The sequence below is a fragment of the Punctularia strigosozonata genome (assembly GCF_000264995.1).
Source record: "Punctularia strigosozonata HHB-11173 SS5 unplaced genomic scaffold PUNSTscaffold_4, whole genome shotgun sequence".
Classification (NCBI taxonomy): Eukaryota; Fungi; Basidiomycota; class Agaricomycetes; order Corticiales; family Punctulariaceae; genus Punctularia; species Punctularia strigosozonata.
Genome location: NW_006767436.1, coordinates 1,132,717 through 1,149,915, shown reverse-complemented (window position 1 = coordinate 1,149,915; position 17,199 = coordinate 1,132,717). Strand labels below are relative to the sequence as shown.

Here is a 17,199-nt window from a genome sequence, read left to right as displayed (position 1 = left end):
TTTTTATGCATCTGCATCAGGAGCATGGACCAGGATCCATCTCCATCCGTTCTTATCCCGCCTCATGCGTCTCTCAACGACCATCGTCGTCTTGGCCCTCGCTGCGGTTGGCCTGTGTATGTCTTGCGCGACGCGACACCACATCCTTCTGGAGTCCTGACAAACTGTGCGTTCATAGGTCACCGCCACGAGAACCTTTCCGCGCATGAGCTCCGCGCCCGGAAGGTATGAGCTTCTGCTGAGTCCTTGGTCTTGAACAGATGTTCATGGCAACTGTCATAGGCCGCGACTCATAAGCGCCATGCGGAGGTGCGCAGCGCGTGCAGCAGCCATATCGCAGCGTACCACTCGACCCGCAAGGCCAAGCGCAACCTAGCGAAGAGGTCCTTGGCCGATGTAGACGCGACCGTGCATGTGCCCCACCATTCGGCTATCGAAAACGTCAGTCGATACTCCGTCCACTTTCACGGAACTTGCTGACATAGACAACCCACGTACAGTATACCTGCGTCACCGCCCCTGTAAGGTCTCTTCCCGGTGCACGACAGTGATAGCTTCTAACACTGGTTACACGATCTTCCAGGAGGTCATGGAAGGCCCTTATTACATGTGAGTTCGTTTGGCCCAGTTGTTGGGTCGTCTCATGGAATACATGCCATAGTAACAATGAGCAAGTCCGCCAAGACCTGAGGGATGACCAACCGTGGGTTTTTGAGACCATCCACCTTCAGCCTCCCATCGGATATTCATATCTCCCTCTTTATAAGGGGCATCAAGCTCGTTCTCGACGTTGGGGTTATTGACGTCTTAACTTGCGAACCGCTCGAAGACGCCCTTGTCGAGCTGTGGACTGCGAATGCGACCGGCGTGTACTCGAGTTACAGTGCAAACCTCGAAGGTCCCCCTCCAGGTCCTCCTGGTGGACCGGGAGGCCCGGGTAAGGGACCCGGAAGGAAGCCCTCCGGCGGCGACAAAGGCCCTCCGAGCAAGGGAGGCAAGGGTCGGCCCCCGGGACCCCCTCACGGCAGTCCGGCCATGACCGCGAACGAGACTTTCCTTCGAGGCGGATGGATGACCGATGCAGATGGCATTGCTGAAATGACTTTGGTAATCACGCTTCTCAAGGGATCGCTATGTAACTGAATATCTCACCCAGGTTTACCCTGGTCACTATGCTGGCCGCGCGACACATATTCACACCATGGTTCATGTTAATTGGTCTATGAGTGTAGGTCACCGACTGTTTACCCTCTGCATTACACCGACCCCTTCGGTTTACAGGACAACGGGTGATGACTCCCCTCATTCTCCGTCGGAAGCTGGTCGCTAAATCATTGGTTCAGGACGCTGATCTCTCACGCTGGCAACGTTGCTCACATCGGCCAGTTGTTCTTCGACGATGACCTCACAGATCAAGTGCACAAGCACTGGCCTTATTCCCTCAACAAGAGGCGAAGGGTCCGCAACTCCGAAGATCCCCTTTTCGAGGAAGAGAATGCCGACGGTGCGTGACAGACATCGCATGCAGCTTGTCCCCCGCTAACGTGCACAACAGGCAACAACGCCATCATAGAGTGAGTGCTACCACACCAACCTAGTGAACGTGCTCAGGGGATTTCAGAATCGATATGTTGACCGACAACATCGCCGACGGTCTCCTCGGGTATATCAGTCAGTGAAATAATTGCAAGATTTTGAGGAGCTCGCTGAGCGTATCTTTTTAGCGTTTGGTGTGAACAGCTCGGCTTCCTACGACATACACAACACGAATTACCTCAACTCATCGACCAAGAGCGTTGATGCGACTGGGGACGCCTCGGCAAATACGATGGCCGCCGATGATCAAGATGTCCTTGTAGAAGGGAAGTTCGTGATCCAAGCCTAACGTTTTATGGATCGATGTGATCCCGGGACTTCCATACTTAACATGTACATCCACATATATCTCTACCTAGAGATCGCGTTTATATTTTCATCTCGTTGTATACATCAGGTTGAAAATCACTTCCTGTGCCAGTTCAAAGCCCATAGCATGGATCCCACCGATAAGCAGCCCTCTTATATCCGGATTCTGCCACTCGGGCGATTGCTTGTGCCGCTGGTCAGTCCGCGTCATGAACCCACATTTGGGAATCCCCACCTCAGCAGACTTCACTAGTACGGCACCATTCTCAAGGCCAGCCATGAGTTTCACGTTGTTCAGAACAGATTTCGGTACTTCCGGTACAGGATCTGGGAACGAGAATTGAGCACGGCCATAATGCAAGACGGCCAGAGTCCCACCTTCTTTGGTTGGTCCGGGACCTGCGATGGAATGCTCTGGGTGTGCAAAGCAGGCATATCTGTTCTTCTCCAGAAGCGGTCGACACGACTCGAGAGTGTGCCACGAATAAGTTTCCTGTTTATCGTTTAATCGTTTGCGTGCATCACGCCTGTAAGTGATAGTGCGCACGGGGTCCAGCAGATAGGACGGAGCAAAGTCTCCTTTGTAGCGCATCTGAGATATTACGTCAGAGACACCTCTTTGAGGGGTGTCATCGGCTTACCTTCGGGCAAGAGTGGATGTAGAAGCCTAGGTATCGAGCTCAGCGACTATAAGGGGCAATCAATGCATTACTTGCCCATGTACTGCGCATTCATGTTTGGAAGGCCGTGCTCATGCATTTCTTCTGCAATATAATACGTGTTAGGGCTTTATTTGGACAATCTCCGATCAGCGTACGGGCCAAGGCAGCCTCGCGCATGGCACTAAGCTGCACACCAATAAGATCGCCATCGACCGCTATGGCACCAGCGACGCACCTTCCCCAACGAGAACCTCTCCCATTTCTTATCGTACATGAAGTACACGCTGGAAACCTTGTTTCCCCGTTTCAAACCTAGACGGATCCGCGAATTCTTAGAGACGTACACATGTAGGGAGGATGTCAATGACCCCAATGGCGATTAGTTCGCCATCCAGACGATACGTCTGGTGGTAGGAGCCGTAGTGGGTGGGCAGATGCTTCGGAGGAGCTTTCCCATATTGAATCTCTTCTCTCTGCAGTAAACATCAGTAAATTCAACTGGTGTCATAACCGTAAGCATGTACTATCAGAGGCGTCTCTACGAGGAAACCCTTGAATCCAGCAGGGGTACTGTCGTCGTTGTGTATGTCGTCCTGATATCTCTCAAATAGCCGGAACTTCTCGACGTCATACGAGGCGAATTCAAGAGAGACCTAAGCATCTTCATCAGTCCAGATGATTTATGCACAGTACTCAGAAAGGGACACCCACCTCAAATTTGTGTTTGTACTTGCCGTTGCGCACGAAGTCGCTCTCTGACGCATGAACGGCGTGTACCAGGGAGAAAGGCGGAAGCTTCGTAGTTTTCTTGGCCGGGCTACGCATATCAACAACATTCAGGCTCCCATGCTTTTTGTCGCAAGTTATGCCGCTCACTTTCCCCCATCAGTATCCATAGCCGACGGCGGGAGCTCATTGTCACCGTGGACGACGAACCGCGTCCACCTTACGATGTCACGATGCAGCATTTGCCAAGCAGAAATATGACGTTACCTGCTCATCGCCTTTCTCTGACTCTTTGTAGGTTTGAATTCCAGTGCATCCAACCTGCGAGTTATAGTAGGCGTTTAACACGCGGGTATCAAAGAGATGGGCGTCACAGTACTTGATGGTGTACTGAGGGCAACACGATCGCTTCAAATCCCTGTGCAGAGCATATTCATGCCTCAGACCTGCGACCTTTGACCATGTATTGCAGGATCATACGGTTTGTAGCAGAATGCGCCGCTGCGTCTCCACCCGCGATCAATCATCTGCGGGCAGGCGTCTGATTCAGCACCGTAGAACATAGCGCAAACACCACAGTACCTTCTGATACACCTATATATGTGGCGAGAGAAAAAGCACCACATCAAGCTGGGATTCCAGACAGGCTCGGAGATAAGTAGTACCTCGCAAGATAGCTGAAGAGGATCAAGGTCGAATTTATAGCTCGAGCGCGTTGCAGAGCGTCTTCCAGGAGGTGAACAGTATCCACATGTCGAAGATCCATGGCCATAAGGGCAGACTATGCTAATGACCCCCATAACGTGCTCGCAATGATCAGCACGATGCGCTATGTCGTCGTGCCAGTGGTCGCGGTACGAAGTGAGGTCAAGCTTGGATATATAGCACAGCCATCGTCCCGTTATCTATGCAATGCGTAATATGAGAGGAGGGTCGTGAACCGAGAGCGTACATGGTATCATCCAACTGCATGACGGTGTTATATGTATACAGATGCGCAGCGTGCAAGCGGGGGGAAGAGATGGTATAATGCAGCGAGATGTGTCCACGACGATGATGCGACAGAGCTCATCAGCCCCAACCATCCCAGCGTCCGAAGCGGCGGAACTCCTGCAAGGTGCAATCGCGACCTTCATGCTCCCGCTCCTTGCCCTTGTCGCGACCCCGAGCCGAGGACCCGCTGCTGGAGCGCGCACGCGACCTGACACCAGGGAAATTCTTCACGCTCGGGGGAGAGCTCGACATCGGCGAGGTTGGGTGCCGCTGCTGATTATGCGCACCGGATCCCGACGTCCCAGACTTCGGCAACGATAGTCGATACCATCCCCCGGAGTATGTAAGAACGATCAGCTGAAATTCGCCCTTGCGCTCGTCTTCTCTAGGAGCCTCGATCCAGCCGACCACGCAGCGCTCCTCGTCGACCACGTCCTCCGTGGACGGCCTCGGTCCAGGCGCCGATAAAGAGATATGCGCCGACTGCGCGGGTATCCGATACTGCGCGTACGACCACTCCGAGTCGAAGTACTTGGGCAGCGGCAGGAAGGGCGTCAAGGGCGAGAACGTCGATTGGCGATTCCTGCAACACGACAACGGACCCGAGTCAGTATACACTCTGGCCGCTCAGATAAACAGGGAGCAATTGCAAGGCACGCACGACGGGCCTGGACCTGATGAAACCAGCGCGAAAACGTGCACGGTGCCCTTATCGCTCCAGACGCATAGCTCAGCCTCGTCGGGCCGGAACGCAACGCCGTAGATCACCGCCTTGTCGCTCCCCCGCCGGAATTCCCGCGCGAGCTTGCCCGTGTGCGCATCCCAGACGCGAACGAGGGTGCCGCGCTCCGACGTCGTGGCGAGCAGCCTGCCGGAGGGCGAGGACGTCAACGTGTTCAGCGCCGAGGTGTGGGCGGCGATGATCGGGACGGGATCGCCGCGTAGCGGCGGCGGAGGCTTGGGTGGCGGGGCGGACGGAGGGCCCACGGGCGTCGGAGGGGCGCACGGGGGTAGGTGGACGAGGTGGACGTGGCCGAGCTGTTTACCCGGTATAGCCAGGAGCGTGGCGTACGCGCCGGTCGCCAGCGTCAAGAGCCCTACGATGGCATCCGGGATCGTGAGCACAACCGGGCGCGATACGATCGAGGATCGCGCACTTACATACCTCTGGGATTATCCGATGTATCCCATTCTCCGTACCGCGACACGCTCGCGCCGAGCTGAAAGACGACCACGCGCCGCCTGAGAGCGACGGCGAGCCATCCGCGCCTGCACGCCAGGCCGCGCACTCGCTCGCGGAATTCGAGTTCGGCTACCTCCTTGCCCAGCGCATCGTCCCAGAAGACGACCTTGTTCGGAGGGTACCGCGGACTGCGCCCTCCCCCGACGAGGAACAGCAGCGACGAGGTATGGCAAGGTAGGACGGTGGTCAGCGTGCCTCCGGTGATCTCTGATCGGGACGTTCCGCGCGATCAGTTCTTCGTATCCCCGCCGAGTCCGATGGCGGCAGGCCTCTCACCTCGCGTCCGGAGCAGCCTCAGCGGGTGGGACTGGTACACGGCAAAGCCGGCCGGGGTGGAGACGGTGAATATGGCGCAGTCGGCATCGAACCTAGCGTCTAGGATGAGGACCGGCTTGGTGGGGGTGATGGAGTGTCGAGCGAGGTTCATGGAGACATCGGCGTGGAGGCCAGAGCCTCTCGTCTCTCTCAAGCTCGTCACTTCGGGCGGAGTGGCGCGAACCCCGAAGCGAAGGGGCCCTCACAGCAACACGTGCACGCGACCTCGATACGGACGTGTGCGGAAGCAGATGTTGCATGTATACAGCGCACGTACTGTACATAAAAAGCACCGTCTCTGATTGCATGTATAGAGGTACAAATGAGAGCGTATATTCCTAGATGACGATATCGAGCCAGACCCAGAACGTCCATCCCGCACCTTATCGGATCCCTTTATGTATGTTACACCGAGCAGAAAACCAGCCAAGAAACCCATGTGACCCGTCCCTCGCGTGCTCAGACGGCATAGCCGGAGTACTGCTTGGGGGCATTGTAGTTGTACGCCGAAAGCGGGGCGTGCGCGGGGGCGTTCGACCGAACCGTGCTGTTCCACGACTTCGGGGGCTGCAAGTTGACCCGCTGCAGCTGCTTCCTGGCAAGGTTGAACTCCACCTCCTCCGCGTGGTTCTGCGCGAGCAGCGCGGCCTTGAGCTCCGCCTGGCGCTGGATCTCGGCGTCCGACTCGTCGGAGAGGTAATCGGTGAATCCCTCGGACGTGATCGTGTTGTTATCGCTCAGCGAGCCGCCGCTGCTCGTGCTGGCGCTGCTGCTGGCCGAATTGAGCGACTTGGCGGCGGGCACCGAGGTCTTGACGGGCGCAAGGACGGGCGTGGGCATGTCTTCCAAGCTCGTGCTCTGCCGGCGCTGGCGATTCGACGTCGGAGTCGACTGCGGGGCGCTTGCTCCGCTCTCACCGGAGCGCGGAGGGGACGGGGCCGCGCGCTGCCTGGCGCCCGAGCCCGAGCCCGTGCCCGTACCTGTACCGGCGGTCGAGGCCCGGCGAGCCAGCGAGGGCCGTTTATCGTCGGCGATGGCCGCGCCGCTCATGGCCGCCGCGAGCGCGGTGACCGACGTCCGCTGGACGGATCCGCGGCGGCTCACGCTGCCGCCCTCGAGGTCGGCGTGCCTGCGGTTCGGCGAAGAGTGCTCGGCGCGGCGGGAGAGCGTGGCGTCGGCCGAGATGAGCCTGGGCGAGCTGAGCTTGGACGGCTCGCGGGCGGGGTGGTCGTCGGCGGCGGCGACTGTCTTCGGAGACGAGTGGATGCCGGCCTTGGACGTCTCGCGGACGGGGGTGAGGGACGACGAGACCTGCTGCGGGCTGGCGGTGCCGGCCCTGGCCTTGGTCGGGATGGCGATCGGCGTGGTGCGCGGCGAGGCGTTGGGCTTGGTGGGCGTGATGGTGGCGGAGGTGCCCTTGGGCGAGCCCTGGCTGGCGGCGACCTTGATCGTGGGCACCTTGACGCCGGCGCCCTCGAGCGCGGCGCGGACGTCGGCGGGGATGTTGACGTGGTGGACGAGCGAGACGGCGAGCCAGTCGGCGGCGCTGATCAGCCGTTTGTCGTCCTCCCTGGGCGGGCGACAGCATCCGGGCCAACCGGCATTGTTGTAACCGGCGGCTTTCGACGGCGGGTTGGCGTTGGCCCACTGCGAGGACGGCGGGGATGAGCGGCGTGCGGGCTCGAGAGGGGGCGGGCATACCTTGCAGTATCCGCAGCCCTTGAAGGTCGGGACTGATGGGACGACGTCATGATCAGCGACGGGCAGTGATATCGGGCACCGGGGGGCTGGGGACTGCACGGACCTTCGGGGTTCTTGAGGTAGACGACGTTGCCGCGGGGGTGGTTGGCGCGATTGGTGCACGTCTCCCTGATGTGCGGGCACCTGGCGGGGGGGCGCGGATCGGGGCGTGAGCGGGGCGGGGTGCGGCGAGCGGGGGACGGGGTGCGTACCTCGCGCCGGTGGGCTTGTAGACCTTGCACATGGGGCAGACGGCGGTGGCCTGGTCGATGGAGCCTTGGACGTAGCACATGACGGACGCGGGCTATGAGGGCGGAGGACAAGGGCTGAGATGGGTCGTCAGGCGCTTAAAGCGGGCGATTGGGTTGATTGGGGTGTCTGGGAACGGCCATATGTGCTCGGGGCGCGGGTGTGCTCTGGTGGGATATGTCGGGCGTATGTCGAGCGTAAGATATGTGGGCGTCCGTCTGGGCTGCTCGCGCTGCTCCCCCGTCCTCTGCACGGCGCTCGCCGCCGTTTCAGCTCCTCGAGGCAGCCACCATATCGGGAACCCACGCCTTACGTCACCCGGCACATCCCAGTCCGCACACCGCTCCCGCTTGGCACCGCCTGCGCGACGCCGATGGCTGTAGACCCAGCGTCCTGAGCACTAGGCACTCCCGTCCCTCCTCCTCCTCCCCGTCCTCCACCGACCATGGGCAAGTCGCAGTCAAAGCTTTCCCCCGAGCAGCTCGCCGATCTCCAGAAACACACCTACTGTGCGTCCCCCCGCGTCCCCCAGCCCGGCCCCCGCTCACCCCCCGCCCAACAGTCGACAAGCGCGAGCTCCAACAATGGTATCACACCCCTTCTTCTCGTCCCCACACCGTCTGCGCCCCGATCCGACGAGTTTTCACAGGTACAAGGGCTTCCTGAAGGACTGCCCCTCCGGCCAGCTCGACAAGACCGAGTTCAGCCGGATCTACAAGCAGTTCTTCCCCTTTGGCGACCCCGGCGAGTTCGCCGACTACGTCTTCAACGTCTTTGACGAGAACAAGAACGGCACCATCGATTTCAAAGAGTTCATCTGCGCCCTCAGCATCACCTCCCGCGGCCGGCTAGACGAAAAGCTCAAGTGTACGTACCGCAACTCCCGGGCGCCTAGATCGACACGCCGAACCCGAGCTCATCCAACGTCCAGGGGCCTTCCAGCTGTACGATATCGACGGAGACGGGTTCATCACGTACGACGAGATGCTCCAGATCGTCCAGTCTATATACAAGATGACCGGCAAGATGGTCAAGCTCCCCGCCGACGAGGACACCCCCGAAAAGGCAAGTACAACTCCCTAAGAATGGATCCAAGCTGACGATTGCGGTATAGCGAGTCGACAAGATCTTCCGGAACATGGACCGGGACAAGGACGCCAAACTGACCTACGACGAGTTTGTCGAAGGCAGCAAACAAGACCCCACCATCGTGCAGGTGCGTCGGTCACCGGGTGCCCGACTTGACCGGACCTCGTGCTGATCCCCACCACCACCTCACAGGCGTTGTCGTTATACGACGGCTTGGTATGATCCGCGATCTATCGACGGACCGCATAACGCCCCCCCGTTCCATGGCTCGCCATATACCCAATGCCCCCTATTCGTATTATCCTGACAGAACAGAACAGCCAATGCCGTTGTATTTTCGCCGCCGGACTCATCAGTAGGTATTCCAGCATGTGTTGTTGTTTGCCATTCAGATACATAGAATGTATTTCTACACCTACATCTGCTCTTGCGTCAGGGTGAAGGCAGCCTGCCGTATTTCCTCAACACTCGATCCTCCACGTCCTGGCCCAGCCATGTGTACACGCCTTCCGAGAACTCGAGGTTGTCCTTCTCGGCCTTGAACAGCTTGTTGAAATCCTGCGGCTGGCCAGGAGCGGCTTGCTGGTTTGCCATGTTGGCGAACGGGGACATCGCCATATCCCGCGATGCGTCCGCGGCTGTGGAAGCGTTCGTGAATGCCTCGCCTTGAACAGGACAATAGAGCGTTACCGTTGTCGCCCCCGAGTATGAGTCGATAAAGGCCATTCAGGCCAAAGAAGTTGAGGAAATACCAAGAAAGTGACGAAACGAAGCGGACGTCCATGTCCTGCGTCTCGATCCCTCGTTGAAGCATCGACTTGAAGCCAAGCGTGAGCGGGAACGGCAGCTTGACTGTATCCGGAGCGTCATCAGTGCGCTCTCTGATATAAACGTGACAACGAAGAACAACGCACTCAACACGAATCCCTGGAAGAAAAAGTTGATCCAACCCATGAGCACCATCTGCGGGCCCATCATCACCATCTGCGTCTTCATCCCGGCCATCATGCCCTCCATCTGGCCCGGGTCCGTCAACGGGTTCGGCGGCTTCACCTGCTCGTTCTCCTTCGGCGGGCCGTCTTTCAGGTACTGGCCGGTCGAGAAGGCCTGGATCAACGACTGCGAGATGGCCTTGTAGTGCGTCGGCGGTATGGGGGAGTTGGCCGCCGTTGCGCGGAGGATCTGGGCGCGCGTGAGGGCGCGTCTGCGAAGCAGGGATGAGCGGCTGCGAGGAGACGTAGCATGGGGCCGACGCACTGCTCGCGCAGTTGCGCACGGCTGAGTTTCTTAGGTGTAGATTGCAGTAGGGAGACGACGTAATGTCTTAGTATCCCTACGAGGATCTTCCGAACACCGTCAACAAGCAAATCATTACGCCGGAGTTCTGTGAACGTACCATAACCACCGTGATGGGGAAAAGGACCCAGTCCCGTATCTGCGGGTCCAAGTACAAGGACACCCTGTGTTTATCGTGTAAGATGCTCGTGTGCGCCAGAAGTATGGGCAACATACGCTGAGGACGGCATGATGGATACTGCTGGCTGGCGCTTGCTGAGCGCGACGGCGGCGGGGAATGTGCTGAATTCGTGGCTGTGCATCCTCTATGGGTCCTGGCTCCTGGCATGCGTCACCCCCGCGGGCCCGATACTTGAAGAAGGCTCGGACAGCCAAGGTGCAGTCTGCCCTCTCTCATTCTACACTTCATCGATCATGGCTCAAAACATTCTTGATCCCTCTGCAGTGCTCTCTCGCCTTCCGAACCTACTACCTACCACCTCCAGATCGCTCAGCTCGCCGCAGGATGCCGTGGTTGCCCTCTTCCATGCCGCTTTGACCAATCTGGCCTTCAGGCTCGTTGGGACGGACGAATCGTCGGCGATCCAGTCTTACGAGAACAACGCACTTCCTGAAGGATGGAACGCTCATGGTCCGGGACACTACGCGCTCAGATATAAGCATGAGCAAAGCAGCCTCGAGTTCCTGGTCAAGGTCACGAAACTCGGGACGCGCACGATGGTCAACGCGATCGCGCTCGAAGTACGTGACCTGTCCAACGACGTTTGATATATGTCTGATCTGACTCGTTTTAGAGCGACAAAGCCGCGTCGCTCGATATACCTACCAATGACTTCACATCGCCCTCGTTCTTCCCTCACGATCTTTCGGCAGCAGACGCACCACCGCTCGTGCACGGTTTCATCGCCTCCAACCGCGTAGCCGACCTGCTCTCCCTCTTCAAGGTCCAGATCGTACAAAAGCTCGTCCCTGGGCTCAGGAAGGAGGGCTACACGGAGGACTCAACCAACACGTCCACCAACGCGGGCGACCGCGCACCTCCGCCAGGCAGGCAGCCGGCGCCCGCACAGCCGCGTCCCAACGCGCCGCCCGAGCCGCCGTACATCCCCGGCCAACCCTACTCGCACATACCTCCCCAGAACCCGCTCGAGATCGGCAGGCGCGACCGCGACCCGTTCCCCGCAGGCGTGAACCCGTTCGCGCCGCCGCCGCTCTTCCCGGGCGCGTCGGGAGACGGCATGTTCGTCGGCCCGAACCACCCCATGTTCGGTCCCCGCCGAGGCGGGATGGGCAGCCCGTTCGGCGGTGAGCCTACGGGACCGTGGGGCGGCGACGGCTATTTGCCTCCTTTGGGCGCCCCTCCTGGCGCACGCTTTGACCCCGTCGGTCCCAGCCTCGGACCAGGTTTCCCAGGCCGTGGGCAGCCTCTGGGTCGAGGCATGCCAGGTTTTGGTAACCTGCGCGATCCTGACAATGACGACTTTATGCCCCCCGGCGCGGTGAGTGACATGCCTATATGCGGACAATCGTGTTGTGGGTGCTGACAACGTCGGCAGGGTGACATGTATTCTTAGAAGCTGCCGTAGGCAAAAAGCCGTACGGAGGGTGTATTGCTCCACTATTGTTGCAACATCGTTCGCGGTTGACTCGATGGAAGAAGGGTGTCAGGTTTGGGCTGTGTCAATATGTATGAAAACTGTTCCACCAGCTGTGATTGTGCTATCATGTCGTCTCGAATAATCTGTACCAGTGTACTCGTCTGTTGCTTCCCCTCGCCGTAGACTGCCTGCGGTTGATGATGGATCCTTCCGTGACTCGAGCGGGAAGCATGCAGAAAACGGAATGTGTGTTCCACGTCTGCTAGGGGTCCTGCCTAATCCGGAGAACTGCTAATCTCTGGACGCATATAAGCGACGGCCCATATACTGCGTAGCGTAGCCTCCGACTTTCCACCCTGCCCATCGCCCGCAATACGCCACTACTGACATTCGATACACCGTCCGATATCTTCACCCCCCAGCACCGCGAGCGAGAGACAGATGTCTACCTCCCCCCGGAGCAGCCGCGCGGGGTCACCGACCGGTACTTCTCCTACTCGTCGGCGCCAGTCAACGAGCACCGTACCCCATGGGTTCCGTGCGCCTCCCAGGCCGCGTCAGACACCCATAGGACAAATGTCCGTTCGTGAGTTACGCGAGGCCCACGAACGCAACGCTAAGATCCTTACCGCACCGTATGTCTCACCCCCCTCGGATGTCCATCCACGAGGTTCCGATGCTAACATTGTCTTGTCGCGTGTCGGCACGCAGAACACCATCATCATCTACGTATGTTCAGCGCATCTCGGCCGAGCAGGCTCGCATTGAGGCACGCCTAGTTGAGCTCGTCGGAGTGGACGAGATCAGGCGCGGACTCCAGAACACGACCATCGACAGTGAAGGCAAGATGAGCGTCGACTCACAGTCGCAATCTACTATGCCCCGCGCCATCGGGGCAAAGCAACGAGCATTAGCGCGATATGTACGTTTACCCTTTCGGCATGGAGGAGTGCGATCCGTCCGCTGACCTTTCGATCGATATACAGGCCCCCCAACCATCCCAAAGTCATGTCAATCCAAGCGATAGCATGTTCACACTACAAGAAGCCATTGAGATCGAACGCGAAGCGCACCAGTTGGAACTCCAACGACAACGCGATATCATCGACAAGAAACGGCGGCAAGGCATCCCAATACCGGGCGAAGTCCTGAGCCGGAAAGAGCAAGAAGCCCGAATTTGGGCGTTCATGTCAGTTCATCCTGTTATCTTCCCACACGCTACAAGGGCTGACTGCATATCGTCCTAATCATGCTCTCGTTCTCGGGTGCCTTCTCCAGGAACCACAAGCCGACCGACTCCGATCTCGAAGACGATTCGGACGAGGATGACGATCCCTCGACCTGGTGGGACGAGGACGACAATCAAGATGGCATCAAGGGGCAGCAGATTGTCGAGCCCGACGAAGTTTTCTCGGACGTGATCCGTATCGATACCACCCGCATACCATATAATACGCTATACGAATCCGAGTCGTAGTACTTGCCATACGTCTAACAGAAACAGTCGCATATTCCTTCGATTTCGCATATGTATTGTAATTCTATTATCCTTTGCCTTGCATTCCATTAATGGTCTCATTATTGTGGGCTTGCCATCATCCGGTCGCAACTAGTGCAGACATTATGCGGAAATGTCCGGTTTTCTGTGCCCAAAGGCTCGACTGACCTCGAAAGTAATAAGTGAGGGACGGTCGACTTGCCCACAGATGCAATTGTGCAGGCCTTCACCGCGCGTGTACGGGGCAGCTTCTCCCACGTTGCAACCAGGAGGATAAGCAGGCTTGACCGGCCCGGACAAGTCAGCCAATCAATATATAGAAGTGCGGCGTTTGATCCACGCACTGTTGTGAAAACTGCACAGGCAGCTCAGGCGAGCCACCATAGATCCCTCGGTAAATTCCTCCAGACATATCACGCCTGAGAAGGTGTTTGGCAGTCGGACAGCGAGGATGAAGGTTCTAAACGTACACTCTATGCCAATAAGGACTGATTGCGCCGGAAGCTGATATACCAGGTACTTTGCAGCCTGAGAAGCCGCGCCGTTTCCGCCCTCCAGACAATTTTTGACATGGAGTTCTTGCATCTCTGATGGACCCAGGTCTAGTAGATTCTGCGCGCAAACGGGACATCTGCATGGCGTCAGAGTTGAACGAAGGCCTTGACGAGGTTTGTACGTACTCTGCGAGATCGCTCAATTGTGAGCTCGAACGCTGCCTTGAACGGGGGACCGACAATCGATCTTGATCAATGACTATGCGCTCAAGGGACCCAGTCCTGGGCCCTTGGAACCGCGATGGAACGGCGGCAGTAACTTCATCATAGCAGCCTTGGCAAACCCGATGTGACGAGGAACCGGACCCGCTTTCGGGCAACGCAGGGTCATGGACCACGTCGGAAGGATCCAAGAGGGCGCGGTAAGAAGAACAGCGATCGCAGAATATCCGACCGCATCGGCGGCAGTGCTAGAAACCCGTCAGTTATTCTGCGCGGCGTCGACCATCTCAGATCTTACATGCTATAAAACCGAGGTCAGCACGTTGATGACGGACAGAATGCATGCAAACGTACTCTTCTATTCAAGAAGTTGAAACGCCTATGGCATTCACGACATTCAGAGACGTGTTCGTCACGCTCCCATACGGCGTGCATATGATGAGGCGTTGGAGGAGCCCATCGCGGGGTCATCACTTTCTGAGGCGCTTCGTGAGTAGGTACCCGGAATTCGGGAGCCTGTGACAACTGCGGAGTCAAGTCAGTTGGGGCTCGATGAACTGTGGGTCTACTGAAGTAATCCGAGTTTCCGGACGATGACGCTCTTGGACCAGCACGAGGAGTCTCAACGGGAGAAGCGCCAGGATAATGGAACTCCTCATCTGAATCGTCGTCTTCCTCTGCGTCATCTTCGGCTGCCAAAAATGAGCCGCCGTATTGGAATACTGTATGGCAGCTAAACGTACCATGCCCTGAGATGAGCAGTCCTTGTGCACCTGCGGCTAGCCTTCGTCTTTGCAGCTCCCTGTTGTATGCGTTCAGCAACACTTCGCCTTGCGTCCGACGTTCCGCGTCGGAATCACCTAATAGCATGGATCATGGATCAACAACCGGTAAGAAAATAGTGATATGAGCTCCCTACCGAGGATACCCTGACGTAATTCGGTTGTAGCTCTCTCCAGTTTAGCAATGGCACGTCGCGCCTCCAGGGCGGACGCTGAGCCATCGGCGTCTGGGTGCGGCGTCCCAGCGAGGTAGCGTGCCCGAGCAACGTAATCGTTCGCCAATCCAAGCGCTGAAGCTGGCATAGAACCCAATTCCTGTCCATCAGCCCCTCCTGTGTGGTAATCATCCTCCTGAAAATGAGGGATGAGCGTGCCATCCTCTGCAAGGTGATACATGTTGCCGTCGGGTTGGAGGAATGGCATGGGAGGTATATCCAGGCGCCTTCGCATGACCCGAACCCATCGTCTACGTCGAACCCATTTGTGGGAGTGTGGTGTGGAAGTGCCAGACCCGCTATTACTTCGAGCTGTCGGCGTGCCAAGTCCAGCAGTCATCGCGCCACTACCGCTAAGCAGTCGCTGGAGCGGAGGAGGCGGCTCCGCAGCCCACTGATCTTCGGGATCGTCGAAGCTCCGCGCGTATTGCCATCCCTCCTCAGCGTCAACCCCGGGATGCGTGACATCGAGCGTCCAATCTGAGCTGTAATGATACATTTTGTGTGAAAGGTCAGTTCCGAACGTCATAATTGAGGTCAGAGAGATACTTACAGCCAGAAATGACTGCGTTCAGCACTGTCCTGGACGGGCCCATCGTGATGGATCGGGGCAGGCAATATCCATGGGTCGTGACGCGAAGGAAGCTGCACATCACTCCGCCACGCTCCAACATATTTCTTGCCGGTTTCTTCATCTCGTACAGGCAGTTTGAGCTCGAAAGGCGCCCTTCGCCCTCGCCTGCCAAGACCTGATGCAGAGAATTTCGGTACGCCACCAGATATAGCCAGCGTCTTAAATCGGACGTCAAGGCGCTGATTCTCATATAATACGAGAGGGACTGTAGTGTGAACGCGTAGAGGGTTGTACGGCACCGTGGTACCACGCCATCGCTCAGATTCGGCTTTCAATAGAACCTAGGCGAATGTAAGACTAGTTGATTCGAATCGTATACATACCGACGCACCTCGCAGATATAAATTTCGAATACCGCAGCAGCAACATCAAATGCAGTTTCTCCCCAATTATTGCGCACGAGAGGGTCCGCGGATTGTTTAGTAAGGAGATATAGGACGACAGGTAGATGGCCCTTTGAAGCAGCATTCACTGGAAGATCGCGAATCAGCAGAGAAAACGGGTCTCATTGGAAGCACGAACTGAGGGGCGTCCATCCTCCCTTGCTTCGTGCGTCCACTCCCCGAACCCCGTCAACTTCTGAAATAGCATTCCCATCTTCGCAAAGCCATCGAACTACATCCAGATATCCCTTGGAGCAGGCATTATGCAGAGCCGTCCAACCATCGGCATCTTGAGCGTGAACGTCGGCCTTCTCCGGAAGGAGGTATGCTATGACAGGTAAATGCCCATTAAGGGCAGCTTTGTGTACGGCCGTCTGCAGTGACGTTGGTCAAATCTTCGTTTAGGGAGTTGATATGCACGGACCTCGCCTTCCTTATCCTCTAGATCTGGCATGGCTCCGCACTCTTCCACGAGCCATTTCACAATTGCAAGATGACCCCTGCTGGCAGCAGCATGCAAGGAGTTCAGACCCGTACGAGATGACGCATCATTCGCTAGCGTGAAGGGCTCGAGATTGGCGCTCTCGAGGGTATTGCGGAAAACGTTCTGGAATAAGTGCAAATCCCCGGATGACGCAGCAGTGTAGAGCGCCTCCAATTGAGCCAGTGTTGGATGGGGGTGCACCAGAGACGTTTCTTGAGGGGGAGGCACGGGATATTCTTCCGCCGATGGCGAACTTGTCCGTCCTTCCGTGTGTATACCCGTTTCCGTTTCGGTGATAGGGTAGACAAACTCCTCTTCCTCGGCACCAGGCGCCGAAGCCACTTTCGACGGCTGTTTATCCGCATCTGTTCCATCCATACCAGACGTTATGTCCTCTCCGCCAGGATATACAAACTCTTCTTCATCGGAATCATCCCTGCCTACTACAGCACCTCTGCCATAACCGGGCGAGGGAAGCCCAGCAAGTTGAGACCTTTTAGCGTATTAGCTTTGACATGAAACGTCTCAGGGCGCTGGACGTACTCTTGATCCATTCCCAACGGAGACAAGGACGTGGCAGAGGTACTCATCTAGCTGATGGTTCGTACGCGAGCTCCTTCCACCTTAGCCTATGGATGTCACGTGCGCGACCGTCACAGTTATTTGAACTT

The 17,199-nt window shown here is 57.4% G+C and overlaps 10 protein-coding genes across 10 annotated transcripts; 4 read left to right on the top strand and 6 right to left on the bottom strand.

The window, feature by feature from the left end:
* Nucleotides 1-64: 64 nt before the first annotated feature.
* PUNSTDRAFT_132654 (aromatic compound dioxygenase) lies at nt 65-1,885 on the top strand (the record flags this gene model as incomplete). Its single annotated transcript, XM_007382017.1, has 13 exons — nt 65-116; nt 179-225; nt 283-441; nt 501-521; nt 584-609; nt 662-703; nt 768-1,107; nt 1,157-1,228; nt 1,282-1,289; nt 1,344-1,504; nt 1,556-1,574; nt 1,622-1,671; nt 1,725-1,885. The coding sequence occupies 13 exons, from the start codon at nt 65-67 to the stop codon at nt 1,883-1,885; spliced, it is 1,158 nt and encodes a 385-aa protein (XP_007382079.1).
* Nucleotides 1,886-1,972: 87 nt separating this feature from the next.
* On the bottom strand, nt 1,973-4,093 carry PUNSTDRAFT_112398 (uncharacterized protein; the record flags this gene model as incomplete). Its single annotated transcript, XM_007382016.1, has 16 exons — nt 1,973-2,089; nt 2,141-2,232; nt 2,284-2,398; nt 2,453-2,497; nt 2,547-2,572; nt 2,622-2,669; nt 2,723-2,753; nt 2,803-2,859; nt 2,912-3,040; nt 3,092-3,220; nt 3,279-3,384; nt 3,444-3,512; nt 3,561-3,614; nt 3,673-3,711; nt 3,774-3,820; nt 3,959-4,093. The coding sequence occupies 16 exons, from the start codon at nt 4,091-4,093 to the stop codon at nt 1,973-1,975; spliced, it is 1,239 nt and encodes a 412-aa protein (XP_007382078.1).
* Nucleotides 4,094-4,364: 271 nt separating this feature from the next.
* Nucleotides 4,365-5,956, bottom strand: PUNSTDRAFT_132652 (uncharacterized protein; the record flags this gene model as incomplete). Its single annotated transcript, XM_007382015.1, has 4 exons — nt 4,365-4,869; nt 4,948-5,383; nt 5,452-5,736; nt 5,806-5,956. 4 exons carry the CDS (start codon nt 5,954-5,956, stop codon nt 4,365-4,367), a joined length of 1,377 nt encoding a protein of 458 aa, XP_007382077.1.
* A 437-nt stretch (nt 5,957-6,393) lies between these two features.
* On the bottom strand, nt 6,394-6,585 carry PUNSTDRAFT_30662 (uncharacterized protein; the record flags this gene model as incomplete). The annotated part of the gene is made up of 1 exon (XM_007382014.1): nt 6,394-6,585. A coding segment is annotated over one exon (192 nt), but the record flags the coding sequence as incomplete, so codon positions are not given.
* A 618-nt stretch (nt 6,586-7,203) lies between these two features.
* PUNSTDRAFT_28641 (uncharacterized protein) lies at nt 7,204-7,876 on the bottom strand (the record flags this gene model as incomplete). Its single annotated transcript, XM_007382013.1, has 4 exons — nt 7,204-7,491; nt 7,546-7,577; nt 7,649-7,728; nt 7,797-7,876. Coding segments are annotated over 4 exons (480 nt in total), but the record flags the coding sequence as incomplete, so codon positions are not given.
* A 402-nt stretch (nt 7,877-8,278) lies between these two features.
* On the top strand, nt 8,279-9,144 carry PUNSTDRAFT_112395 (EF-hand; the record flags this gene model as incomplete). Its single annotated transcript, XM_007382012.1, has 6 exons — nt 8,279-8,342; nt 8,396-8,420; nt 8,483-8,700; nt 8,765-8,898; nt 8,948-9,049; nt 9,115-9,144. 6 exons carry the CDS (start codon nt 8,279-8,281, stop codon nt 9,142-9,144), a joined length of 573 nt encoding a protein of 190 aa, XP_007382074.1.
* A 210-nt stretch (nt 9,145-9,354) lies between these two features.
* Nucleotides 9,355-10,448, bottom strand: PUNSTDRAFT_112394 (uncharacterized protein; the record flags this gene model as incomplete). The annotated part of the gene is made up of 6 exons (XM_007382011.1): nt 9,355-9,560; nt 9,613-9,774; nt 9,837-10,126; nt 10,180-10,265; nt 10,319-10,382; nt 10,435-10,448. 6 exons carry the CDS (start codon nt 10,446-10,448, stop codon nt 9,355-9,357), a joined length of 822 nt encoding a protein of 273 aa, XP_007382073.1.
* Nucleotides 10,449-10,587: 139 nt separating this feature from the next.
* Nucleotides 10,588-12,025, top strand: PUNSTDRAFT_142546 (uncharacterized protein). The gene is made up of 3 exons (XM_007382010.1): nt 10,588-10,959; nt 11,013-11,717; nt 11,775-12,025. Exons 1-3 carry the CDS (start codon nt 10,633-10,635, stop codon nt 11,790-11,792), a joined length of 1,050 nt encoding a protein of 349 aa, XP_007382072.1. The 5' UTR covers nt 10,588-10,632; the 3' UTR covers nt 11,793-12,025.
* A 232-nt stretch (nt 12,026-12,257) lies between these two features.
* On the top strand, nt 12,258-13,293 carry PUNSTDRAFT_132647 (uncharacterized protein; the record flags this gene model as incomplete). Its single annotated transcript, XM_007382009.1, has 4 exons — nt 12,258-12,451; nt 12,528-12,738; nt 12,803-13,005; nt 13,095-13,293. The coding sequence occupies 4 exons, from the start codon at nt 12,258-12,260 to the stop codon at nt 13,291-13,293; spliced, it is 807 nt and encodes a 268-aa protein (XP_007382071.1).
* Nucleotides 13,294-14,442: 1,149 nt separating this feature from the next.
* Nucleotides 14,443-17,118, bottom strand: PUNSTDRAFT_43429 (uncharacterized protein; the record flags this gene model as incomplete). Its single annotated transcript, XM_007382008.1, has 9 exons — nt 14,443-14,546; nt 14,600-14,752; nt 14,774-14,890; nt 14,950-15,512; nt 15,581-15,942; nt 15,993-16,132; nt 16,325-16,418; nt 16,469-17,021; nt 17,072-17,118. 9 exons carry the CDS (start codon nt 17,116-17,118, stop codon nt 14,443-14,445), a joined length of 2,133 nt encoding a protein of 710 aa, XP_007382070.1.
* Nucleotides 17,119-17,199: the final 81 nt, after the last annotated feature.

Excerpts from the sequence above, each read along its gene's own strand:
- PUNSTDRAFT_142546 (XM_007382010.1), top strand. The coding sequence starts at position 10,633 with ATGGCTCAAAACATTCTTGATCCCTCTGCAGTGCTCTCTCGCCTTCCG. Across the intron at positions 10,960-11,012 it reads TCAACGCGATCGCGCTCGAA|AGCGACAAAGCCGCGTCGCT; the intron begins GTACGTGACCTG and ends GACTCGTTTTAG.